The following is a 27,155-nucleotide window of genomic DNA, read 5'->3' as shown; positions in this document are numbered from 1 at the left end:
TGAGGTGTATTATTCTGTTGTTTTATTGATTTGGTATTTTGCGGGAATTGATGTTTTATATGGTCTTAGATGTTGATATTGATGTTTTTATCGTTATTCTTCTTGTTTTAATGTTGTTTTTAACTGTACACCGCTATGATCTTGTATAAGGAATAGCGGTATATAAGAATAAACTATTATTATTATTATTATTATTATTATTATTATTATTATTATTATGCCAACAATTAGCTGGTCAGGATGCACAGGGAAGCCATTGAAATCAACAAACATCTGGACAAATTGAACAGGAAAGAAGAAACCCTTAAAGTAAACAAGGCTTGCCTACCAGTCCTCAAAAACTCTCAAAATCGAAACTCAAAACATGCAGATGAACAAATCAGGCTTAGATTTGAGGCAGGAGGAGTGAAGATCAGAGGAAGGAAAATCTTGTCTGAGGGAGGGGACACTTCTGTTTAACAAATAAGTGATTTCCAAGCAAACAATGGATCACTAATTAAATAGACACCCTGAGACCTTGCCATTCGACACAGACCAACACACAGATTAACATGTAAATCATTTCCTTCCAACCAAAGGTCACACAGTGTATATATACCCCACTCACTTCCATGACAGCATTCTTTGAAGATGCCAGCCATAGATGCTGGCAAAAAGTTGGGAAAAACCCTTCTAGAACATGGCCACATAGCCTGAAAAACCCACAAAAAACTATGGATGCCAGCTGTGAAAGACCTTCAACTTCACAAAATAAAATATTCTTTAGTTGTTTTTTTTATTGTCAACAATATCTGAATGTGTAGAATAAGGCACAGCACAAGCCAGTGCAATTTAGTGAGGCCATACTAATATTACTATAAAAGTAATAAAAATTGCATTCACACTGAAAAAGGAGTGAGGTTTTTCCTTGGTGAGCTACAATTATAATATTACTTAGGCCAAGATCCAAAGGATCTGAGGGAATAATTACATTATGGGAGGTAGAGGTGATGAAGAAAAAAGCAGAATGTGTCTCCAATGGGAAGATCAATACAGCAACATCTGCCTAGTTTTGAACTGCCTACTTCTTGAATGCCTGGGTTTTTGTGAAAACCTTGAATACAAAGTCCTGTAGGAGGGATGGCTAGAAAATTGACTGTGTTTGGGCACATGGGATTTTCCAAGCCACTCCTCCCATAGTTCCTCAGCTTTGAGGATTGCCCCAAATGGACAGCTTGTAGCTGGCCATATTGTCATGCCACTTTCCCCAAGGCTGCTGGTCTTTTGCATGCCTGAGTCACAAGACTGCTCATATCACAATCTGTTTTGCAAATGGATAGCTGAAGACTTGATGTGTAAGAGAAAATATACTGGGCTGCCTGCTATTTTCTTCTATTCAATCTCTGCTTGACTGTAAATAAGTCTCCAGTACTCTCTCATCCAAAATTATGCCCAAATAGTGCTATCCCAGGAATCCCAATGTTCTGAGAAGCAGAGTGTGCAGTACTATATATGCAAATATGAGCGTGATATAAATGAAATCTTCACTTATTTGTTAAACAGAAGTGTCCCCTTGGACAAGATTTTCCTTCCTCCGATTTTCTTTCCTCCTACCTCTAAATCTAAGCCTGCTTTGTGTACTATATTTTCTGTATACAGGCTGACTAAACAGGATGACAGTATGCATCCTTGTCTGACCCCTTTGCCATTTGGGAACCATTAAGCATTGTGATATTTTTTTTCCATATCTTAGGAATGTTCTGTGAATATTTAATGATGGTCTTTTGATGCAAAATCAATAATTTTCACAATTGCTACCGCTGATTTAGAGAGCCAGTGTAGTGTAGTGGTTTGAGTGTTGGAGTAGGACTGGAGACCAGGGTTTGAATCTCCAGTAAGCCATGGAAACCCTTGCACTGCCTTGGGTGACCTTGGGCAAATCACAGTTTCAGAAAGAAATCTTGCAAACAAACAAACAAACAAAAAACCTCACCAAAAAAACCCCAACAACCAAAAAACCAAATCCAAGATAGGGTTACCAGAAGTCATAAATGACTTGACGGCACACATCAACACAACAAATTGTGGATTAAAAACATTGGTCTTTTCACTTATACAACACCTCCCAGTGGCTGCAATTTTTTTGCAAATAATTTCAATGTGTCACTTTTTCTCAAGAAGACAAAAAGATGTGCAGTATTTTTTACAGCTTTAGGATCTTATTCAAATCCACTTGAAAAGAACTGGAAGTTTTCCCATAGTTCCCATAGTTTTGTGGAAGTCCACAACTTAATAAAGACGATAGTTTTTTGTGGTTTTTTCAGGCTATGTGGCCATGTTCTAGAAGAGTTTCTTCCTGACGTTTCGCCAGCATCTGTGGCTGGCATCTTCAGAGAATGTTTGCCTGGAAAAAGTTGGGGATAGATGTGTGTGTGTGTGTGTGTGTGTGTGTGTGTGTGTGTATACATACACACACACACACACACTGTGTGAGCCTGGGAATGCAGGCATGATTTTTGCATGTATATGCTGACTAAGTCCATCACTTTCCTTACCTTCCTATGGCCAGATCTTGCAGCTCCTGAAGTTGTGAGTGAACTTGTTCCTGAGGAGCATCAACTTCATCATAGTGGATGGATCCTGAGAGGGGTAGAGTTTTAGCAGTATCGGCCAGTTCCACTACTAAATTCTGATAAATGTTGATTTCATGCTCCAGGGCCTGACAGAAAGCAAACATAGTAGCTGATGAAGGGAATGTACAGACATACAAAGCTATCTCCATTTGCTATTGTGTAACATACCATGCTCTCTTGTTTCCAGACTCCCTGCCTCAAACTGCTTTTGTGCTCAGAACCTGTACAGTGGTGCCTCGGGTTACAAAATTAATTCGTTCCGCCATTCCCTTCGTAACGCGAAAATTTCGTAACCCGAAATAGCTTTCCGTTAGCGCTGGAAGCCTATAGCATTTGAATTTCGCGCCGAAATGAATTTCGTAACCCGAAAAATATTTCGTAACCCAAAACAGTTTTTGCCAATCCAAGTTTTTCGTATCCCGGAAATTTCGTAACCCGCGCATTTCGTATCCCGAGGTACCACTGTATTGCATTACTCACACTTCGGCTTTTGTAGAGCCTAATGTGTTTGATCCTGAGTCTGGCTTGGTCTCTTCATTGTTCATTCTGAACAAAGCAGCACAAACAGCACACACACACACACACACACAGTTATAACCAGAGTGATGTAACACAAACTTGCAATGGAGTTTCTCTTAAATTAAAGGAAATGAAGGTTAGAGGAATGTGTTATATGTGCTAAAAGGACTTTATGCAAAGGTGATTGCATCTGAATACAAAACAGATCAGATGTTATACAGGTCTGCTAGAAGTATAAAATTCCCCTAAATTGATCAAGCATCAACCATTTTATGTTAATCTCCACTGTGTGTGTGCATGCTTTGAACATGTATCTTTAAGGCTTGCCTCAGACTGGGAAATAAACTATTCTGTCATTCAGCAATACCAACTATATTTACAGTGGTAAATGAATTACCTCATGTTTTTTAATGAGTTTGAGAGTTGCAGCATCATCTTTACCACAGTCCTTGTTGATTACCACTGGGAGCTTCTCTTGTATCCAGTTCTCCAGATCCGAGACATCCACTAAGTACTTCATAAATGAAAAAAGGGGGGAAATTAGAGGGTTTCCTTTCTACAGATTATATACACAACATTAGTCATGTTTGATATACAAAACATCATTATTATAAATTAAAGGAAAAGCCTATTAAAATATACAATATATACACAATATAATTGAAGCCTATTAAAATATACAATATAGAACACCCCCTCCAGCCATTCTTCTTGACCCCTCCCAATGCATTTCTAGCCCACTGAGCTAGTATTGATGTGGTGGTAAAATTAATTCTTCTGACATTCTTAGCTTTTTTAGCTACCTGCTAGCCTCATAATAGTCTTGAAGCCAGTGTTGAAGCAAGTGTCAGATGCCAGGTTGGCTGGCTGCCCTACATGGAATAGAGAAACAAACATTTTCTCCCCCACCGGAGGCAGCAAAATGCCTTAGAGCAGTAACTCCCAAATAGTGGTCTTTCAGTTGTTTTAGACTTCAGCTCCCAGAATTCCTGACTGCTAACCAAGCTGGCTGGGGCCTCTGTGAGTTGAAGTTCAAAACACCCAGAAGCCCAAAGTTTGGGACCCACTGTCTTAGGCCATCTGTCTTAGATCATAGTCGACACTATCAAAATATAGTGACCAATACCTGATGGAAGGCAACAGACTGCTGTAGCTGGTCAATCCTTTCTTCACATGCTTTCTCCAGCTCCAGCCAGCTTTCACTCAGCTCCTGACACTTTTCCTTGATTTTCTGGGATGGCATGTGTTTACTTTCTCTCATATCTTTCCCTTTCTCTAGAACCCTGGAAACTTGATGCTTATGAGCATTCACTTCTACTTGCAATTCCTAGCAGAAAAGACATACAGAAATTATAAAGGGAAGAAAGTGGAGCAGAGCAAATTAGGAGATGCGTGCCATTTTTAAAAGCAAAAGATTATTGGGTTAATTTTGGTGTAACATTCCAAATGTCTAAAAGGATGTTTCAAAGACAGAATGTAGACTTTTAAAAACATTCTGATGCTGCTTGCTTGGAATTTGGAATGGAAAATTTACTTTTGCACAATAGGATTGTATGAGAAACCAAACTTCAAAGGAAATTAAATTGTGGAAAAGAAACTTATTTTAGGGAGAACATAGAGGAAAATTATTATGGATGGGATATTATTTAGGGGAGTTGAAAAGCCATATAAATTTGTAAAAAAAGAAATCTTTTGATGTAAGGAAGGAGGAGCAGAACAGAAAGCAAGCTCTCCTGGGTAAAACTTGGGCACATCACATTTGGCATTCTGTTTCCCACAATAACAGTTCAGATAGCATAGGGCAGTGGCAAATTTCTTCTTCAGTACTCAGAGATACAGTGTCTCTGGACTAGATTAAAGTGAAAGTGGCCTCCCAAAATTTCCTATTTCCAGGCAGGAAAATTGAGGACAAGGGGAAAGGAACCGTTTTGTTAAATATTTTTTCCAATGGGAAAATAAATTCTCCAAGAAATTCTTGAGAGCAGAAGGTAAGGCTGGCAAGCAGAAGCTGCACAAACATCTTCCTTTTGCTTCTGAACAACTTTTGCCAGTCACTTCTATACAACTGTGTTGGTGGTGTGGCTGACATTTTGCACCCACCGCAACAGCCCCAAATATGGCATTGTTTTGAGGCTTTGTGGAGGCAAATGTAGGCCACCACACAGAAATGGCAGCACGTGTTCTCTTTTTTCAGGATGGGAGAAAAAGATTCACAGAAATTCTTTCAGAAAACTATCTCCTGAGAAATTCTGACTCAGTTCTACAAACACAGAGATTCCATTGAGGTATTATAGCCAATTGTGATTGATAGGCTTAGCAGAAACCTTTGAAACTGATTTATAAATCCAAGGGTAAGCTGTTTTAAGTCAAACAGCACAAGATTGCACTTTCAAACTCCAGTATTGCACTCTTCTATCAGAAATAGACTAGCAAAAGGATATATTATTCACAAGAGCTGAACATCTGATAAATTCAATATACTGTAATGCCTTTTTTCTTGAGTTACAATTCAATAATAATTCCACTAGTTGCTACAATGTTTTTAGCACATGGCTATAAAAGAAGACTTTATCCACCAGAAAGCTTAGGAAGTATTTAATCCGCATCTGGTTCATGTTTGGTAAGCTTTTAGAAATTGCAATCCTACATTCCCCATTTCATTAATGTATCACTGCTGTCACATTGAAGCATAAACTTTTAAAAACATTCTATCATTTCTAATGCCAGAGCTAAGTTTAAACATGTGTGTCATGTTTTAAATATTGTTGAAATGAAGTGAGGTGTTTCTTTGATTTTCCAGAGAAGAAAGTAATAACAGATTGTTCCTGCAATTTCTAGAATACGTTGACAAGGCAAAAACTCTCAGCCAACAACGAAGGAGAAAAGTTTAATTGCTTCATTCTTTATTATTGTGTCAATATGGAAGTGTTATTGGAAAACTGAGCAAGATCCTTAACTGAATTCCTGATATCTTGGTTTGGTTTACTTCTTTTCAATTTTCAGTGAGAATTCCATGCTCAATAAAATTTTCTTAGCATTCTCTGCAAATTGTCCAAGTTGTTACTATACATATATCTGCAGCCTTGGAAAATTACTGTATACCTCAGTTGACAAAGCAAATGCATTCCTAGATATTACTTCTTTTAAAAAAAAACCACACACAATCTGGTGCCAAAAGCAGTATTAACAAAGAAGAACTAGGGATAGGTTCCTGCGCAACAACAACAAAAACAAAAACAGTCCAACGTGTTTCAGCAAACTTTTGATTCAAAATTAACACACGTGCAAAATGAACACACGTGCATTGAAATAACCAGAATTGCATTTACACTGCAGAAATAATCCAGTTTGACACCACTTTAACTGCCATTGCTCAGTGCTATGGAATTCTGGGAACTGTAGTTTATTGTGGCACCAGAGCACTCTGAACAAGAAAGCTAAATATCTGACCAAACTACAATTCCCAGAATTCCATCTCATTGAGCCATGGCAGTTAAAGTGATGTCAAATTATAATAATAATAATAATAATATAATATAATATAATATAATTTTATTTCTATACCGCCCTTCTAAGAAAATCAAGGCGGTTTACAACAAAAATACATACAACAAAATCCAAAACAGTTAAAACATACAGTAAAAACAGCAACCCAATAACCCAAACTCATGCCAGCTGAACAATGCTGACGAAGGAGGGGGGGAGAGAGTATCCAGGGGCGGGAGTCAGGGGTAAGCCTGCTCGAAAAGATAGGTCTTCAGACCCTTCTTAAATTGGACAAGTGAGGTGGCCGAGTGGAGCTCGACAGGCAGCGAGTTCCAGAGGTTGGGGGGCCGAGGTGGTAAAGGCCCTCCTGGTGGTGACTAGTCGAATCTCTGGAGCTCTTAACAATTGCTGCCCAGATGATCTGAGTGTGCGGGGCGGATTGTATGGGGAGAGGCGGTCCTCTAAGTACCCTGGGCCCAAGCCATTGGATTATTTCTGCAGTGCAAATGCAGCCCATGTCAGATAAGTCTTGCATAAGTAAACAAAAACATTTTGAACCTGCTAGAGACCACTTGAAGGTTTCTTCCCAAATCCAGGGATGACTTTTTCTTTCATTTGCATTTTTTTTTCCATTTTGGTGGCCAAAGTTACAGATCTACACTCACATTCTTTCTTTATTTCTTTCTTTATTTCTTTCTAACTATTTAAAAACTATTCTCTGAACAGAGAATCAACCTCTAACCTCAACAAGACTCCATCTATAGTAAGGGCATCTAAATTACCTTGTGCTTCTGCAGCAAGCTTTGAGCCACATTCAAGGACTTGCCCCGGTCTGTGGAGCTGGCAACTGGCTTTCGCTCATTAATCCACTTCATTTCCATGTCATGGTAATGGCAGAACTGAAACAGTTCTACTCTTGCCTGCAGCAGGTGACCTCTCTCAGAAAGTGGTTCTTGAAGAGCTTCAAACCTGTAAATCAGATGTTAAAGCAATGCTGTCCAAACATGGCTGAAGCAACTGCAGGAGCTCTTGATGACCAAACATTCTTAACAGATTAGTCTATCTCATCAAGAATACAATGAAGATCTGTGAAGCACCACATAAGAAAGGGCCAATGATCAGGGGCGTAGCCAGGATATTGGGAAGGGGGGGGTCCAGACTAAGTGCTACCATTATAATGGGGCTTGGGTACAGCGGCGCAGCAGCACACACCATTCATTTTATCTAATGGAAGGGGGGGTCCAGACCCCAAGAACCCCCCCCCCCTACGTCCCTGAAATGATTCAACGTAAGTCAAATAATTCCTGTTGACAAAAATTATTACGAGTAATCTTATGAACCCAACTTGTTTTCTACACATACATTTGCTGACATTTATTTGAAGAATTTCTGAAAAATAACTTGTTGAAAACATAAAATACAGACGTCGCAGAGTCATCTGTCCCATCATGCGACACACAGCGGGTGATTTTTCTTTAATTCAGAAAGTTCTAAGCATATTTTACATATATCATAATTTCACAATAATATTAATAATTTTGCTTGGTAAGAACTAGTTTAAAAATCCCCTTTAACGTAACAATATTCTTTAGGAACTCTGATCTCAGATAAGCTGGCCAAAGGCAGAACTGCTGAAAACTACACAAACTGAAAGATAGTTGAAAATATGTACAAGAACTGCTTTTCCTTTTAGAACAACGAACCAGCCAAAGGTGGAGGTTAACTATGGTATATCTGTACCATGGTATATATTTGAGGATGTGGCTATAAAATACTACAAGCCTACTCCTGCCTCTTTTCCTCAAGCTGTCTGCTTGTTGGTACTGAATAAAAACAAATTGACTGCAAAGCCCAGGGTTTAGAAATGCATTGTAATACAATATTGAGAGATACTATTGTGCATTTTATAGCTGTGCATTCACAATACAGGAGAGGTATAATCCATTTCTGTTTCTAAGAGATGTGATGCATGAGCATTGACCCAGATGTTTGCTTTATTCTCTTTCTAAAATGACCTTCAGCGTTATGGTGGCTCACCTTGCCAAATACTTCTGCGTCTCATCCAGAATACTTTCCCTGTCAAAATGATTTGTAGCCATTTTCTCTGCATGGAACACAATAGAACTCATTTTCTCAGCCAACCCTTGCATCTCATTTTCCAGTTGCCTGTGGTCCTTGAGCAAATTGCGACTAGAACGCAAGTCATGACCCATCTCTGCATCTCGAAGGGTCTTCTCAATCTTTTCTATTTTCTCTTCAGCATCCTAAAGAAAAAAATGTTGAGAGTGGGTAGACAAAATGGATTATTTCCTTCCTCTGGCAGAAGTTGTCTCTGACAGTTCTGGTGGAATGGGATTGCCTATCAGCAAGCTGCACCATTACTTAATGTATACTTCCTGGTGCAGTGAGCCTTAGCATCCGGTTCTAAGTCCCTTTGTCATAATAATTTCTTCCATCATACACAAAAAGTAATAGGATGGCATGGGGAAAGGCCTCACCAGATGTTACCTCTCTTCTGGGGTGTCACCCAGTGTGGCCTGCATCAGCACACTCCCTTACTGATGCCACTGCTCCCAGATACTCTGAGATGCCAGAGACAGCCTTGCCCTCTGTTCTCTTGGGGTGTGGGTGTGACATATCCCCACTGGGCATCTATCAAATTTTCTGTGAACATCAGAAGAAAATTCTGTTTTGTGGAACTTTTGAAAAGAAATTTGTTGCTATGATTGTTCATATTATTTTGATACAGCTTCTATTATTTGTATAATTTGAATATTTTAATGATATTTTTGTTCTTATGTTATTTGTTTTGAGAGTCCTGTCAGAATATAAAGAAAAAAATGTTTTAACAACAATAAAAACACCCCTCCACACACACACAAAATTATATTTATCATCCAGGAAATCTTTAATCTGAATTTTATTTCTTAGGGTTCCACCTTTCCACAAAACAAGATATCTTGGTAAGTCAAGCTTATTCCTTTAAAAACATCGAGAAAGAATCACCTCTGTTTTTTATTATACAAGTTCTAAGAATAAAATATCAGTTTCCATATGTCCAGATAGTGGAATGATAAGCCCGGTACACATTGCCAACACGCGGTGTACTGGCGCTGATACTAGGGTTAGGGACCGTGCGGCAACCACACGGTCCCAAACCCTAATACGCAGTGGCAGCATAACAATGGCGGCATTCCATCCATATAGGCGCTGCTATTGTGATGTAAGCGCCGTGCAGCGTCCACACGATGCCGCACACTGCTTACGTCATAATGCCTGCAGGGGGCAGGGAGATAATCGGGTGTCACCTCCCTTCTGGGGTGTTACCTGGTGCAGTCCGCACCCCCTGAACCCCTCCAATGATGCTACTGAGTAACAGTCACAACTTGGCTCAGGGCACTTCTTGGTGCAAAAATCAGCTTCTCACCTCAAGAAGTTCCATTAGTTGTTCTTGCTGTCCAGCCTGCCTCAGTTTGTCTCCTCGATCCATCATCTTGCTGTAGAGTTTCTCCCATTTCTTCTTCAGCTCTGACATTTTGTCCTGAATTGAATCTGCAGCATAGTGGCCATCCTGAACCAACTGGTTTCCTGCCTAAACATATAAGATATATTTGGTCAAAGACCAATCTTTTGCTAGTGTATTCCTAGATTATTTCTATTCGCCTATGTTTATTTCAAAGGAAGTGGGTACAAAGCACAAAGAATAATGACCAAACAATTACTGATCAAGTCAATGTTGCACTATTAGCAACAGTGGTAGCCCTCTAGTCTTGGTTACCTGTAAGAAGAGTCATGCTGGCAAAGATTAAAGGTATCTCTAGAACAGGATAGTGTTTTTCATAGTGACCAGTCAAATCCAAATGGGAAGCCCATACCAAGGATATGAGCACAACACGGTCACCGCGTATGCTCAGCTGGTATTCAAAAGCTTGCTATAGTGGAGGTATAATATAGACCCTGTCTGCAATAAAATGTCCTTCTCCCACCCTCTTGGTGGGGAATCTGGATGATGCACAGCCCAAATCTCAGTTCTAGTGTGAACAGTCTGGATGACATCTAGCAAGTTCAGCACTGAACCTGGGTTATACCCCACTTTTGGTGGATTAAAATAATTCACCTTTTGCTCCAGATTTTCCCAGAGGATTTGGTGCCTTCTGTTGCAATATTGGGTGTCTGTTTACAACATATACTGCTTTGCTGTGTGGTGTGGCTGATGCCATCAAAAATCACTTGCATTGAAGTCAGAACAAGGCACCCAATTGGGTGGCACAGTGGGAAGCACATGCAAACAGATGCCTGGCATCACAATGAGAGTTCAAGATAACTGGGGAACATTGGGGCAGCCACAATACTCTGGCCGGCTCCCAGAATATTTTGTCCCATGCAAACATGGCTATAGATAGTGGCGGAACAGAAATCCATCATCATTACTATAACCAAACTAGCATTGATAAGCTTTAACCTCTGGAATGTAGACTCAAAGGCAAAGTAGTCTTTTCTTCCACTGTAGAGAAATGAAGCATCATATCAGGCCTGCTTTAAAGAAAGGATAGAATGAAGATTGACCTGATGACTAGCTGAGAGATTTGCAACAGATCTGAAAGGTCTTTTTACTCATCATTGTTTAACAACTACAAAAACTATTAGAGTTAGTAACTTTTGCATGCCTACAATTGATTCAATCAAGAAAGCCACAATTTGAAAGGCCTGGGGAAAGCATCTGATGACTGGGGCTCTTGGAAGCCTCTCATTTATAGGATCACCATAAGTCAAAGGTCCAAAGCACACTGCAGAAATAATCCAGTTTGAGACCACTTTAAATGGCTGTAATTTTGTGAGTCATTTAGCCTTATCTGTCTGAGAGGTCTAGTGCCACATGAAACTACAGTTTCCAGGATTCCCTAGCACTGAGCCAAGGCATTTAAAGTGGTCTCAGACTGGATCATTTCTGCAATGTGTTTTGGATGAAAGTCAGATTGATGGCAAATAACAGACAAATAAGCTTATAAAATGTCATTTCCAGCCCAATCCAGGGAATGGGCTGGGATTGCAATGGAATGGGATGGAACTGGGGAGAATGGGTGTTATCTCATGGATTTTGCTGCCGATGCTGCCGGGAGTCCCCAAGCCATTCCCCAGTCATGCTATGACCGCTGATTTTGAAGAACAGAAGCTTTCCATTCTTCAAAATCAGTGGCCAAAGTACAACTGAAGAATGGCTTGGGGACTCCCAGTGGCACTGGCGGCAAAATCCATGCAATAACACCCATTCCATCCCATTCCTTCCTGTCCCCAGCCTGTGCCTGGATCTGGCTGGAAATAATGTCTGATAAGCTTAAAATACTGATAGGCAGGTAAATTACATTTTACTCTCTAGAAAATTGGGTACATCATAATTATGACAACTGTCTGTTGTGTGCTTGCTCACATGCATTCTCTTCCTGCATCACAGAGCCTTCCTTTGTTTGCTTTTTGCAGCTCCTTTTTGTGCCCTGGAAAGGCTGGATCAGGGCTGTGGCATGCGGTTGCCATGGGCCTGATATGGTGCATCTGAAGGCAGCTGCAGGCCACCCCTTAGGGGCAGTCTGCCCCTCAGTGCATAAAGTAAGCCTGATCATTTACTGTTACTCCAGGTTGAGTCTTCCTTATCCAAAATGCTTGGGACCAGAAAGGTTTTGGATTTCAGATTTTTGAATATACATAATGAGATATCTTAGAGATGGGACCCAAGTCTAAACACAAAATTCATTTAAGCCTCATTTACACCTTATAAACATAGCCTGCTGTGCATATTTCATACACAATATTTTAAATAATTTTGTACATGAAACAAAGTTTGTGTACACTGAACCACCAGAAAGCAAAGATGTCACTATCATAGTCAGCCATGTGGGCAGTTTTGGATTTTGAAATATTTCAGAGTTTGGAATTCCGGATAAGGGAGGCTTAACTTGTATCTGGCAATTTGCATGGAATCATTGCATTTAATTCTGAAGCTCCTCCAGTCCAGAAAAGAATTGTTGAAATAGCATTAGTACAATGCTGACTATTCTGAAGATCATCACTATACCTCCATGAGATTGGCCTTACCACCATTAGCTCCACAAAATGCTTCTTATTGGCCATCATTTCCTGCTCGGCAGCCTCATGCTTTTTCAGCTTCCTCAGGATATTTGTTGGGTCACGATAGGATTCATCCGATGCTATCTTGTATTTCTCTTCCATCCACATCAAGAGCTCGGCAGTGTCATGATTAAACTCCTGCAGTTACAGACATTTGGATTATTAACTGGCTGACCCTTTTAAACCAGTCACTGAGCAGAAAACCTTTGTTATTTTCAATGTTTGGGTGTATGGTTAAACAAAAATGGTGCCAAAGAACTTGGACTGATAATGCATTCTGATGATAATAATACATTCTGAAGGGCCATCTGAGAAGCAAGGCTGGGCCCCTCCTTGCTTGCCTTTTGCTGAGGTAGGGGAGAGGTGTAAACAACACAAAGGACAACCAATTGGCAAGAAAAAGGCCACAACTTTATTAAATACAGCAACAAGTAAAAGAGGGTTGACCTGAAAGCATGAGATCTGGATCTGACATCCACCAACCCGTGTTGGTTGATGAATCGAAATGCCTGGTCACGGCCAGGCTTCGGGATGACAGAGGAGTAACTGGCCTAAAGTGTGCTCGCCACTTAATGAGCTGGCTATGCGCATAAGCACATCTTTGCCCCATGTCACTGGGGAACACTGCATTGATGTTGCCCCCACACTGGCAACATTGCTAACCCTCAGCACCCCCAGGCCCCAGTGGGACTCCTGATCCAGTGCTCTGCAGCACAGGAAATCACACCCATTAGATCTGAGACCTATGCTGCTGCCACAGAAGGCCACCTCCTATGAAAGTTGTGACAAAGAGCACAAGCATAAACAAGGGAGGGAGGGAGGGTGCTGGCAGAAAATGGCGCCAAGAGCCGATGCGGCAAAGGCCTAAATAGGCCTGCCAGCCAATAAATGGCCTCTTGACCAATCCAGAGCCACATCTCTGGCAAACAGCCAATCGGGGCCACTTCCGCCTTCAAAAGGGAGGCTGGGAGTTGTAGTCCCCAGCCCGGAAGTGGCCCAGCGGCGTGGTGTTTCCCTTCTGCTCCCAGGGGAGTCTGGGAGTTGTAGTCCATGCCATGTGGACCAGAAGCACCCACTGGCCGCACGCCCACAGCCAGGCCGGGGCTCGCGCAGGCATGCTGGCCTGACCTCCTCCCCTCAGCAACTGGACCAGCCCAGTAAGTCGGATGGTCCCATTTGTTGGCAGGTAAAAATGGCTCTGTTCAGACAGGCTTTGAATGTCTAGTCTTGGGATGGGTTTTATATGTGATGAATATTGTGATTTTATTGTGGTTTTAATGTTTGTAATTTTATATTGTTTTTAGCTGATGTTTTAAATGTTTTTATGGCAATGTTTTTAGTATCGTGAGCTGCCTTGGGTCCCTATGGGGAGAAAGGCAGGATAGAAAATCAATCAATCAATCAATCAATCAATGATACAGTGCATCTATTATCTTACATTAACGCTGCCTCTGATCTTCCTCACCACTTATCCAATGCCAGACTGCCAATACAAAATACAAAAGTGGCAACAGTAGGCCAATAGGAAAAAAAGAAAAAGTACCCTGGCCATGATGAAGTCGTTACTCCTAACCCATGGACTATCCATTAGCATCTAATTCAGGCAGTAGCCATCCAAACAGAGGAAAAGTGACAGAAAGAATGAAATGATGTATTAATGGTGGAGAGATTGCTATATGGGAGAATTGGCTCACACTGCTGGTGTAGAAAATTTACTGGTTTTGAAAAAGTGGAAACAGGTTAGATTGACCAGCGTCACTCTGAAGCCCTGGATGAAAAGACACAAGTCCCAGTCTGCCCTGTAGATATTCAGTATATACAAGGATTCTATAGAACTAGGAAATTTATGGTGCATCTTGTTTAATTGGGATGGGAGGCCTTTGCAAAAAGGAGATCCACTCTTCTTTTGCCTCCTGTTTTTTGCAGTTCATAATAGAGAACATATAGGGAAGGTGTTAATTACTATGAATTGGCCAAGAGGATTTTGGGATCTTTATAGAATTTGGAACTTCACCTAGCTTGTGTTAGTTTTTCGGAATTACGTTTTAACAGCCAACTAACTGGTAAAGCAATATATGCAAGTAAACAGTTAAGAGGCATTTCATTAAATAAAACATTACCTGATAGAAGTTAGGAATATTTAATTTAGTGAATGCATAGCCCATATAAGAAATCTTTCTAGTAACAGGCTGCCATACATCATCCTCTAACCCAGATTTTCTTAATCCTGGAACCCTAGGATTCTGTGAGAGGTCTCTAGAGGTCTGCAAGAGAGTGTTACTGAAAAATTAAATATTGTTTTTGAGCTACAGATATATGATTTTTATGCAGAGGCTCCTGAGACATGAACATTTTTCAACAGTTCCTCTAGCTAGCATAAAACAGTTGAGGAAGGTTGCTCTAACCTGTAGCAGAAGTGATTCTAGTAACTGTTTTTTCCTCTGTTCATTATTATTTGTTAATAATTTCCATCTTTCATGTAAAGCACTGATTTTTTCTTCAATCCTGTAAGAGAAATAACAGAAGCGTCAATACCTATAGAAGGCCTTAAGGTGTGAAGAAGAAAAAAGCAGAAAGAAGCTGTCATTCATACCTTATAGAACACTGCTTCAGCATTACTTCAGAAAAATAAATGAAATTATGGTACTGGAGACTTACTGAACATTTAATTTAAATTATTACTAAACCAAAAGAGATGGTTGCTTTTCCAAGGCACAGGTAGGAAGGCAGTTATTACATAAATTCCTTTCAGAAATGCACCAGCACAAATGCATCAATGGGAAAATTCAGCTTCCTATATAGCACCAATACTGATTATCACATTTTTACATTTTAGTTTTATTTTGCTATTTTTTTTTGAAAATTTATTTTAACTTTAACAAGTGACTTTCTAACAGCAAAATTTCATCATACAGGCTTCTGAAGTTTATCATGGATATGGGGTTTTTCTTTTCCTTGTGGTCTACTGCACAGACCAGGATTCCACTAATAGACGCTGTTAGGATATAGAGTTCTGAGAAAATGCACAATGTGGTAAATAGTGACTGGACAACAAAGGGTCACTGTCAGCTAACAGAAGCTTCCATCAGTCGAACTGCTTCCTTTAGGAGAAACAGGAAAGGGATGAGACTCCTTCTCTGCAGCCTCATCTACCTACATATACTGTACTCTCATAACATCTGGAGGTGGATGATTTGTTACAGTTATGGTCTGGTGTCACATTTGCTTACCCACTCATGTGGAGATCGGCAATGTATGTACTGGGGGGCAGACTGGAGGGGAGGGAGTGTGTGAGATCTCTGCATGAGGGAGGGAGGGAGGGAATGATGGAGAGAGGATCCGAGGGGGGGGAAAGAGGGAATGTGTATGCCCCATTAACTGAAGTGAAAACAAAGATGACACAATGCTGATGGGGCAGGATTGGAGAAGAAGAAAGAGTAAAAATGGTAAAACAAATGTGACACTCAGGTGGGTTGGGGGGGGGGGGGGGGAGGGAGTAGCACAATATGGCCCCCCACTGATGAGCTTATGCTGAACATTTTCATAAATAAAAGATAAATAAAATACAATTTTATTTTATGTGTGTCCATTGGCTGTTCATCCATTTAAAGTTCCCTCACTCACTCACTGGGGCAGCAAAGGAGGAAAGGGAAATGGATTGGAGGCATCCAACCATAGTGGATCTAATAGAATGACTGAGAAACAAAAAGGTTACCGTATTTGAATGCTAGGAAGGGGGGAAAAGTGACTTCTCCAGGGGAAATATGTGGCTGGTCATGCTGGTGTCATCTTGCTGTGTTTGTGTGTGTTTGGTGTTAACGGGGCACTGTGGGGTCACCATGGACCAGAAAAAATGCAAGATGGGACTGTTTTGTTTTGTTTTGTTTTTTTGTTTGGCAGTAGAGATATGCCCAGAGCCTTCTAGTTATCCTTTGGGAGCCATGGCATTTAGAAATTATATACAATTTCTGGGAGATGGGCCATTCATATGACTTTGCAATGCTGGTTACAAGCAAATGGCAGGCTATGCCCGTTTGTTTTTCCACCAGCCAGCCTCTTCTTCCAATTCTTTATAGCCCATTCAAGGGTTTGCCAGCAAGAGGGCTGATGCAATATAATAAAAGTAGGGTGTATTGTTTATTTTTAGACTACTTTCACATAATTTTCATAGGTTTAAACTGCCTTCATTTAATTTGAAAATCCAATTGGGTTGAGCGTTTAGATGTTTTCTATAAATTTCTCATATTGATGGCAGTGAGATACGACACAAGAAACCAAAAAGAGATCCTAACATGCCACTTTCTATCATATATGAATAGGCTTTAGTCCATCTTCTCTTTCAAATCCAAAAAATGTAGGATTACATACATTTGGGAAGCAAAATGGCCCCGTTCTACCAGTTGTTCTCCATGCTCATTGACTATGTTTGCTCGGTGTTTCAGCCCAAGCAGCACTCGTTCAAAATCCTCATGGCGCTTCAGGAGACTTCGGACAGAATCGACATGGCTCTGTAAAGTCCAAAAGAAAGCATGAAGACAACCTGTACTGTGACACAAGTACATTGCCCCCTACACAGCCATTTTAGAGATGGCAATCTTTTTGGCAAATTCTTTCCCATTGGTCTTCTTACTATCCTAGCAAGTACCTTTATACAGTGTGTATGCCTAACACAAAGTTCCATACAGATCCATAGCTAAGTTCTTCCTCATTACTCATTGTAAGCTTGTTCATTACTGTCAACAGAGCAGACAGCTCCATATGATTCAAGAAAGCAAGCCAAGATGCATGCTAAAGGGAAAATGTAAGAAACAAAACAACATAATGAGGTTTTCTGCTCATACAATCGTTCTAAGCAGAGACTAGGTATTTTAGCTTTACACAGAAAACAGCAAAGAGACTTCAGTTGGGGAGGGGAAATTATGATAGTTTAAAAAGCTGTATTTGAATGCTGGCAATATTAAATTGTTTAAAAAACTATATGTGTTTTTTACTGTTGTTACCTCATAACAATAGAATACATAAGTCAAATATGTCAGTGATATTTTTAAGGAAAGAAAATTGTGTTTTTGTCATACACAGAGGATGGCAATGTCAAACACCTTCTGAAGAAACTTGCCAAGAAACCCCCATGATAGGTTGGCCTTAGGGTTGCTGTAAGTCAGAAACAACTTGAAAGTATACATGAACAACATAATGAGGAAATTCTGAGTTCTACTCTAAATATGAAAATGGCTAATTTTGTAGCCATTCTTATTTACCCCAAGATTGTCAGTCCGAAGAAAGGCTTCATGACTGGAGAGAGCAGCATGGATACTATCAATTTCTTTGTTAAATTTTTGCAGTTCTACACCTTCCTGAAGCTTCTTTCGGCGCTTTGCCCACAACTCATCCAACTCGTTCCTCTTCTGAGCAAGTTTGTGTACAGACTCATAAACATCCAACGCTCTACTGTCAGATGGACCATCCATAATCTTCTGGCCCAATGCTTGCAGTTGCTTAAATCTGCCAATAGCCCCATGAAAAGAACACACATATTATCTCACAAGTGAATATATCTACATCAAGCAGCATATCTACATCTTGCAGGCCTATCACTTTTTTAGCTTTCTGTTTTCAATTTTGGAAACTTGCACAAGTGGCCTGCCAGATGAGAGCCTCCATATAACCACCTTGAACAGCTTTTTAAAAAGCTGTTAAGATGGATCTCTTCTGGCAGGCCTTTTCTGAATAGATGTCCGGCCACCAAAAAAAGAAAAACCAATATACTGACCCTGATCGGTGGCTGTTATGTTTTATTGTTTGTTATTTTATTGTTGTTTAATTGTTATTCACTCTTTAATATGCTCTTAATTGTAAATTGTTTAATCTTATTTTAAGGGAGGGAGGGATTGGGGGACATGTAATGTATAATTTTTAATGTTGTAAGCCGCCCTGGTTGCCTTGTTGGGCAGAGGGGTGGGATAATAATAATAATAATAATAATAATAATAATAATAATAATGTCTTCCCAATTTATGAGGAGGAGAGTTTGCTGGCCTGGGGTCAAAGGAGAACCTTCACTATGGTGGAAATGGTGTCAACTGGGTTTCCCTTTCCCAGAAGCCCACTGTGGAGAAACACCGGTGGAAGAGAACATTCAGGGAAGCCAATAGGAGTCAGGCTGGAAAAAGGTGGGAGCTGCTACCAAGAATATTAAAAAATAATTAAAAGTAAAAACATCTAATAGCAGAAACACTTAGTTTAGTGGAGAGACTCAGGGTGAGAATTTGAGGGAGATCTGGGTTCAAGTCTCCTCGTAACACCCACATACCCATGCGGGCTCTGAGAAATGCCAGGAACCACTAGCCAATCAATTTAATTATTGGCTAGTGGGTGGACCCTAGAGCAGTGATGGCGAACCTATGGCACGTGTACCAGAGGTGGCACTCAGAGCCCTCTCTGTGGGCACACATGCTATCGCTCTAGCACAGAGTTTGCCAGAGTTTCTTACTAGAAAGCCAGAGGGACGTGGCACTTTGCAATAAATAAGTGGGGTCCGGATTGCAGTTTGGGCACTCATCTGTAAAAGGTTCTCCATCACTGCCCTAGAGTGAGACTACTTGCTGGTTTTCATTCTGGTTGGATGCTGGGTTATAGAGGCAAGCACTCCAACTTCCCAAGCTCAGTCTGCTTTTGAGCATCATACCACCCACTCTTCCTTGTTATCAGAGAATTCTACTGTGTGTTGCCTGTCTACTGTTACAAATGCACATAGGATGCTGATCCAGGAAGCTGGAGTGAAGGTGTTGTCAAGACCAACAAATTGGCTTTGGGGGGTGTAAACAGTTGGAATCACACACAACTTTGGGCAATGCAAGATGGTTGCACACTCCAAGTGACAGGAGGCCCACACAATGGCTTTCACACATGTGCAATTCTGGACCTGTCATCCCTGGTGCTACCTGAAAAGCAGGCTAGGTCTCAGTTCATTGATCAATATATATCAACCAATCCAGACTCATGTTAGCACTAATCTTTTACAGCTAAACCTACAAAACTGTGGTTTTATTTTGTCTAGTTATACTTCTCTAGTGTTCTGTGAGGTAGCAGAATAATGGGACTCTTGGATCAGCAAATGCAAAATAAAATAAAATAAAATACAATTATATTAAAAGGTTTGCTTTTTTTAAAAAAAAGCTCACCAAAAGTGCTTCCTTAGAAATATAGTGTGGAATTAAAATGAAATGTAATGTTTACAATGATAACGTAGACCATTTAACTGGTGATACTCATGCTGTTTTCCAGATGATCTCTGTTGTGTAACGAACTCCAGAAATATCATTTGATTAGAAACATGTGCATACACACACACACACACACACACACGTGTGTATGATTAGTAAGAACAGATGTGATAATTTATTCCTGCTTCTTCCTTACAAGAATAGACCTTGATGCAATGTACAGATCTAAGTGTAAGATCACACCATTAGAGGATTTTGGGCACCAAACTTCCCTTGCTATACTTCTTTCTTTTAAAGAAAATAAAGGCCACCATACATTTATTATATAAGAAAAACACATTCACACATGACCATACATTTTTTGAGATTTTCAGAACATATGTAAAAAGAGCAAATATTGGATGAGACTTAAGGTCCATGTTGTTCAACATTCTGTTTGCACACTGGCCAAAAGCCTCTAGAAAACCCACAAGAGTGATAGCCATGGGTGCAATAGCGTCCTCCTATTCATGTTACCAAGTAAGTTGTATTCAAAGAGATATTGACTCTGGCATTGGAGGATATATGGAGCTATTACAACTAGCAGCTGTTCATCCTTAATGATTCTGTCTAGCTCCCTTTCAAAACTTTCCAAGTGAGTGGCCATCACTACAATTCTTATTCTTCATGGTACTACATTGTTGCTCAAGCACATTTTACCTGTGGTTCTGAGTGGGTATTTCCTTCAGCAAATCCTGGTGTTCTTTCAGCAGTTGCTCTGCAGTGACAACATCTATGCCCATCTCCTCACTGGTCATTTTCTCCTTCATGCCTTCTGTCCACAATAGGAGTCTCTGGCTTTCTTGCAGAAAGGCCTGCTGGTCCTGTGCTACCTGCAGAGCCTTTCCTCCCTCATCTGCCTTTGACTTTAGTGTTGACAGCAGCTCCTCCATGTCTTCTACTTGTTCCTTTATGGCCCTGCTCTCTCTGGGATTAGTATCTTTGATCCTGCATAATAAATCCAAGGCACTTTTTTGAATGTGTGTACAGGCATGGGACAAATTTCTTATAGTCTCAACCAATCCACCAAAGAAAGTCAGTTTGGGATAGCTAGCTGAATGCCCACTACACTTCCTGCTATAAATACTGAGATTCTTCACTGAATCCTATATTAAATTAATTATGTTTCACATGCTTGGGGTCTTTGAGGTTCCATTTTTTAAAGCTAAGGACATTTCCACTTTATGCAATCCCTGACTCTCAGCTCATGATGACAACAACACTAGCCTACCATAAACCAGGTTACCCAAAACAAAGTATAGCACAGCAATGAGTTAGTTTCTTACGATTTGGCCACACTGTTAAGATATTCAGTTTTTCTCTCCAGCACTAAGACTTCTCTCTCAAAGGCTGCAAGCTTGCGTGCCTCTGCCTCCAGAACAGGTGACTTGTTCCTGTGTCCTAAATCCTCAAGAAGGACCAACTTGTCTTGTAGCAACCTTTGGGTGTTTTGGCAGTCCTGAAGAAATGTCTTCACATCAGCCACACCAATCAGCTCTGAGCCTTTCTCTTCTTTTAATACTTCCAGACGCTCCCACCTAAAAGTAGAAAAGTAAAGCACATTGCACTGGAATTGGTCATAGTTAGTGATAAGTAAAAGGAGTTCTAAATATGCTCAGAGGTACTTCACTCTGAGGCTGTCCTCCTGTTGTAAGTCTCAGCTCATCAACCTTTGCTCTTCTCAATTTGTGACCTGCTCTATATCTAGATGGGAAGAAATTTATTTGGTCTCTGTTTTTAAGCAAACAGAATGAATTTCCATTCCTTGGACTAGTATGTGCATCAGAATATAGATATTTTTCAGACAGTACTCTTCTATGTATTTTATGATGCTTATAATCCAAAAATATAAATTAAAATTACATATGCAAAATTGGTTGGGTTTTTTTTTTTGAAAGGTTGCATATGAAAATACAGCATTTATGTTAGAAAAATAGACAAATATTAGGGAAAGATGCATATGAAAAAATAAAAACAAAAATTGCAGACCACTCAGAAAATTAGATGGAACAGCTTTGTGTGGGTTTTTTGGGCTATGTGGCAGTGTTCTTGAAGAATTTATTCCTAATGTTTCACTTGCATATGTGGCTGGTTTCTTCAGAGGACAGTGGCATGGAAATGAGTGGTGTGTGTGTGTGTGTGTGTGTGTGTGTGTGTGTGTATGCTGTATGACCCTTGACTGGGAGGAAGTGATTTACATGTTGATGTGTGTGTTGGTGTGTTATCGAATGGCAAAGCCTCAGGGTGGGAGGATATGTGTGTCTATTTAATTAGCAATCCATTTTCTGCGGGGAAACCCCCTGATCCTGGGTGGTGTTCATTTGCACGTGGTGAGTCTTGATTTTTGTGTTTTTCTGGACTGGTAGCCAAACTGTTTACTTTCAGGATTTTTTTCTTTCCTGTTGAAGTTGTCCAGGTGGACAACAACATTAGGAGGACCTTCCAGACACTAAGAGCTGTTTGATAGTGAAATACACTTTCTCGGAGTGTGGTGGAGTCTCCTTCTTTGGAGGTCTTTAAACAGAGGCCTGATGGCCATCTCTCAGAAGTGCTTTGATAGCTTTATTCCTGCATGGCAGAATGGGGTTGGATTGGATGACCCTTGTGGTCTGTTTCAGTTCTATGATTCTGCGATTCAAGTGTTTGTGGATTTCAATGGTCATTGCATTGCATTGCACGGGAAATGTCAGGAATAAATTCTTCCAGAAAATGGCTACATAGCCTGAAAAACCCACAAAAAACTATGGCTGCCAGCCATGAAAGCCTTCGACTTCACATTAGGTGGAATAGTTTGATAACCAAATACACTCAAAACTGAGATGAACTGTTTAAACTGAGAATCATCCCATAGACTTCATTGGATTATTTCTTTATTCTGCACCTTTTACCTCAAGTTTATCTCTTTCTTCCAGGTTTGGATCTCATTCTGTTTTCCAGGGCTGCTGTTAGAAAACATATCTGCTAAGCAAATGACCTCATCCAGTTGGCTCTTACCAGCAGCCAATTCTATCAGGAAACTCTGGAAAAAACAAAACATAAAATAATAATAATAATAAAAAAAACAAATTAGGGCAAATTAAAGAACAAAGGCTTATCTCCAAACTTTACTATACATAAAAAAAACTATTTATAACCTCTCTTAGGCAAGAGTATGTTTTTATTGCATCTAGCATACCTAGCATACCAAGTTTGATTTTCCATCTTCCCTTTTTAAAGTTCTTTGAAGCTGTAGCATTTGACTAACAAAAAGAAAAAAAGCCAGTTTTACACAGTTTTCACATCTGTATTGAGGGATTGTGCTCCCAGAGACACTCCAGCTTGACTTGCTGAATTAGAATTTATCTGGAATGATGTCTGATTCTTCTATCCATTTAAGCTTCAATTGAGATAATGGCTTCTTGTCTCATTATCTCTCATTATCTCTGTTAATCAATGTAACAAGATTAGGATGATTAGTTTACTAACAATTGCTGCTGTTCTGAGTGGTCACTTTTCTTAAGCTTCACACAGAATTGTATCAGATGGTACCTTTTGTGGGCCATTGTTATTAATCTATATTGTTTTTCCATTTTTCATCTGCCAATGTATTTTATAAGTGTGTGTACTCAAGTAGGTACATGACACACATAGTGTGTAGATAGTGTGTAGATAGTGGCCCAATATGGGCTCAGACTCTCCCATTGTATTAGTGAACAGATGAAGGAAAGTAGGTCAGGGGTGTGTGGAGAAGCTGTGGTTAACTTGACCAAACTACCTATAAGGGAACTGAATCATTTTGAATGTGTGTATCTAAGTCTGAAGACTAGGGATAGTCTGAGGATTATGGGCCTGAACAGACAGGCCAAAATAAAGCTGCTTTGGGTCACTTTGGAGGTATACTGTTTAAATGATACACACACATCTTAAGAGGCCAGAAGTTGCTCCAAAGCAGCGCTCTAGTCCTTAAGACTGGAGTGTAGCTTTGGTGCGGCTTCTGGCCTCTTAGGATGCATGCATCATTTAAACAGCATACCTCCAAAGTGACCTGAAGCAGCTTTATTTTGCCCTGTCTGTTTGGGCCCTATGTTAGTATAGTGGCCACCATGCGGCTTATCAGACCCCCTAGCTAAGGTCACGGAAGTGGTCTCAGAATTGGTGTTTGAGTCACCCAGACTTTTGGTCTTGGATTACTTCATCTCATTTGAAACCAGTCTGTCGGGTGCAGCATGGAAGTTCATGGTACCCATGACAAACATGGGTTTATAGCAATTGGTCTCAGAGCCCACACACTGAATAGATCACACTCTTGATGGTGTCTTTAGTTGTGATCAGATGGATCTCTGAGCAGAGGTGATTAATAACTCAATTTGGTTGTCATGGGCAGATCATTTTCTGGTTATTGTTAGCATCACACGTCCCTTTCAGGGGTGTGTGACCTATTAAGATGTTCTGCCCGCAAAAGCTAATGGATCTTTCAGGATTTCAGAAAGCCATAGAGGTTTGTATTGCTGGAATCTCTGATGACCCTGCCAAAGTCCTGGTCAATGGTTAGAATCAAGACCTGATTAGGGCTATTGATATGATTGCTTCCAAATATCCTCTCCAATGCATTACTAATCAGGCTCCTTGATATACAGAAGACCTCAGGGAGTTGAAACAAGATTTCAACTGGATTGGAGATGGAGGAAAAAGCAACTTATAGCTGACAAGACATAATATAGAGAACATCCTTGTTCTTATAAGGTGGTGATACAGTGCAGCCGTGTTATATGCGAGCACGCTATACATGGCTTTGAGCACACATGCTCAAGCCACGGGGAGCACATGGGGTGCAAGAGGCGGCGCTTCCCATTCAGATGAATGGAGCACGCACACGAGCCCCATTCAAATGAATTGGGCTCGAGCATAGGCAGAATTCGCCTTACACGGGGGGTCCAGAATGGATCCCCCGTGTAAGGCAAGGGTCCACTGTATGTTTGGTGAAGAAAGCCTTCTTCTCTGCACACATTATATCTGCAAATTCACATCCAGGGTTAAGGGTGGTGAGAAGGATAACTCAGATATTTCATCCCTTGAATCCTTCCCAGAATCAAATTCTAGAGCCTTCTGCTGTTCATTATGATGTTTTAAACAGTAATTTCACAGATAAAATCTCTCAGAGAGCAGAATTAGATGCTGTAATTGCAGCAGATGCTGACAATTGAGTGTCCAGCAAGTTCATGAGTAGGATTATACTGGATCAGTTTCAGTTGGTGAATATTGCAGATGTGGGAAAACTGCTAGGACAAGTAAGGAGGGCAATCTGTCCCCTTGATCTGTGTCCTTCTTGATTGGTTGTCCAGTACAATTAAATCTCAGCTGCAACATATTATTAATGCACTTCTTTTAACCATTTTGGTTAAAAGAAGCAATGGGACCACTGTTTATTTTAATCTTTTTTTAAAGGCCTCTCTGGACATTATCAAATATAGGCCAGCATTTAATTTTTCTTTTGGGGGCAAGGTGATTGAGAGGGCGCTTGCCTTCCAACTCTAGGCAGTCTTGAATTATACAAGTTTCTAGATCCATTTCAAACCAGCTTTGGAGAAGGATACAGAGTTGAGATTATGATGGTTAATTTAGTAGATGATCTTTTCCTAAGTATCAAGAAAGGGAATGTGTCCTTGATGGTGCTTTTGAACCTCTCAGTGGCATTCAAAATCATCAACCATGGTATCCTTCTGGAACACCTGAGGGATTTGGGAATCAGGGGCACTGTGGTTCTGGTCCTATCTTTTTAGTAGGTTCCAGATGGTAGTGTTTTGGGGTAGCTGCTCCTCAAACAAGGAGCTGATACATGGCATACCACAAGGTGCCATTCTATCCCCAAGGTTGTTTAATATCTAAATGAAACCATTGGAAGTGATCATCCAGAAGCATGGGGCAGGGAGCTATCAGTGTGCCAATAACACCCAAATACATTTCTTCATGCTTTCAAAAATAGCATCAACTGAGAATAGTATGTCTCCTCTGAATAAATGTCTAGATGAAAAACAAACTGAAACTTAATCCAGACAGGATGGAGGTGCTTACTGTTAAATGTGCTAACCTGTGATTGGGTGGGGGTGTCAATCAGTCTTGGATGCGGTTACACTTCCCCTGAAAGACTATGTTGACAGTTTAGGGGTACTTCAGCCCAGATAGATATGACAGCCAGGAGTGCTTACTATCAGCTTCAGCTGATACAACACATGTGGCCCTTCCTAAAACTGGAGAACTTAGATGGTAGTATACACACTGGACTTCTGCAATGGCTGGACTTCTGCAATGCACTGTACATTGGGGTACCTCTACACCAAGTTTCAAAAAATTAATTAATGCGAACATGGCAAGCAGATTGATTACTGATGCATCTAGGAGTAATCATATTACCCTTCTTATACACGGACTTTTTACACATGGATTCAAGCATCCACGGTTTGAACATTTCAAAAAAAGTATAAATTTCAAATATCAAACCTTGATTTTCCATTATTTATAAGGAACACCATTTTGCTATGTCATTATATTTAATGGGACTTGAGCATCCATGGATGCTCAAAATCACTGTGCTGGCTGCCAATTAGTTTCTGGGTAAAAAAGTGTTGGTTGTTACCTTTAAGCCCTACATGGGCCTGTTACAGACAGCCAAAATAAAGCTGCTTCGAGTCACAGTGGAGGTATGGTGTTTCAATGATACATGCGTCCTAAGAGTCCAGAAGTCGCACCAAAGCCACGCTCCAGTCCTTAGGGCTGGAGCGTGGTTTTGGTGTGGCTTCTGGACTCTTAGGATGCATGCATCATTGAAACACCATACCTCCACTGTGACTCGAAGCAGCTTTATTTTGGCTGTCTGTAACAGGCCATGGTTTGGGTCCAGGACCTTGTCTGCATTGGCTGTAAGTCCAGGGCCAGTCAGGAGCATCATGCTCTGGAACTGGCCTTGGATCGGCCACAGTGCCAGCTGCAAATACTAGTCTGCATCCAGTGTGGTGGTGGATCAACTGAGATCTCAGGGGTGAACTGAGATGACACTGCATTGGCATGGATGGTCTGTCCCTGTCCCTGGAGCTGCTGCTGCCACTTCCATACCTGCAGGAACTCCATGAACAATCTACCTGGCACAATGCCACTTCTGAGGGTGGGCTTGCCAGGG

General features: G+C 40.6%; 1 protein-coding gene across 1 annotated transcript in view; it reads right to left on the bottom strand.

Moving 5' to 3' along the window:
* Window positions 1-27,155, bottom strand: part of SPTBN5 (spectrin beta, non-erythrocytic 5) — a 163,205-nt gene that overhangs the window by 99,572 nt on the left and 36,478 nt on the right. The window contains exons 15-27 of the mRNA XM_042460065.1: window positions 22,891-23,021; window positions 21,289-21,540; window positions 20,663-20,950; window positions 17,999-18,242; window positions 17,109-17,248; window positions 15,146-15,245; window positions 12,708-12,878; window positions 10,045-10,209; window positions 8,655-8,881; window positions 7,400-7,586; window positions 4,258-4,458; window positions 3,529-3,645; window positions 2,535-2,698 (exon numbers count right to left, since the gene is read on the bottom strand). Coding sequence (XP_042315999.1) covers window positions 2,535-2,698; window positions 3,529-3,645; window positions 4,258-4,458; window positions 7,400-7,586; window positions 8,655-8,881; window positions 10,045-10,209; window positions 12,708-12,878; window positions 15,146-15,245; window positions 17,109-17,248; window positions 17,999-18,242; window positions 20,663-20,950; window positions 21,289-21,540; window positions 22,891-23,021 — 2,387 coding nt within the window. The remainder of the gene's footprint in view (window positions 1-2,534; window positions 2,699-3,528; window positions 3,646-4,257; window positions 4,459-7,399; window positions 7,587-8,654; window positions 8,882-10,044; window positions 10,210-12,707; window positions 12,879-15,145; window positions 15,246-17,108; window positions 17,249-17,998; window positions 18,243-20,662; window positions 20,951-21,288; window positions 21,541-22,890; window positions 23,022-27,155) is intronic.

The sequence above is a fragment of the Sceloporus undulatus genome, chromosome 1, assembly GCF_019175285.1.
Source record: "Sceloporus undulatus isolate JIND9_A2432 ecotype Alabama chromosome 1, SceUnd_v1.1, whole genome shotgun sequence".
NCBI classification, from domain to species: Eukaryota; Metazoa; Chordata; class Lepidosauria; order Squamata; family Phrynosomatidae; genus Sceloporus; species Sceloporus undulatus.
The sequence above is the reverse complement of the archived record's forward strand: the minus strand, read 5'-3'. Positions and strand labels throughout refer to the sequence as shown.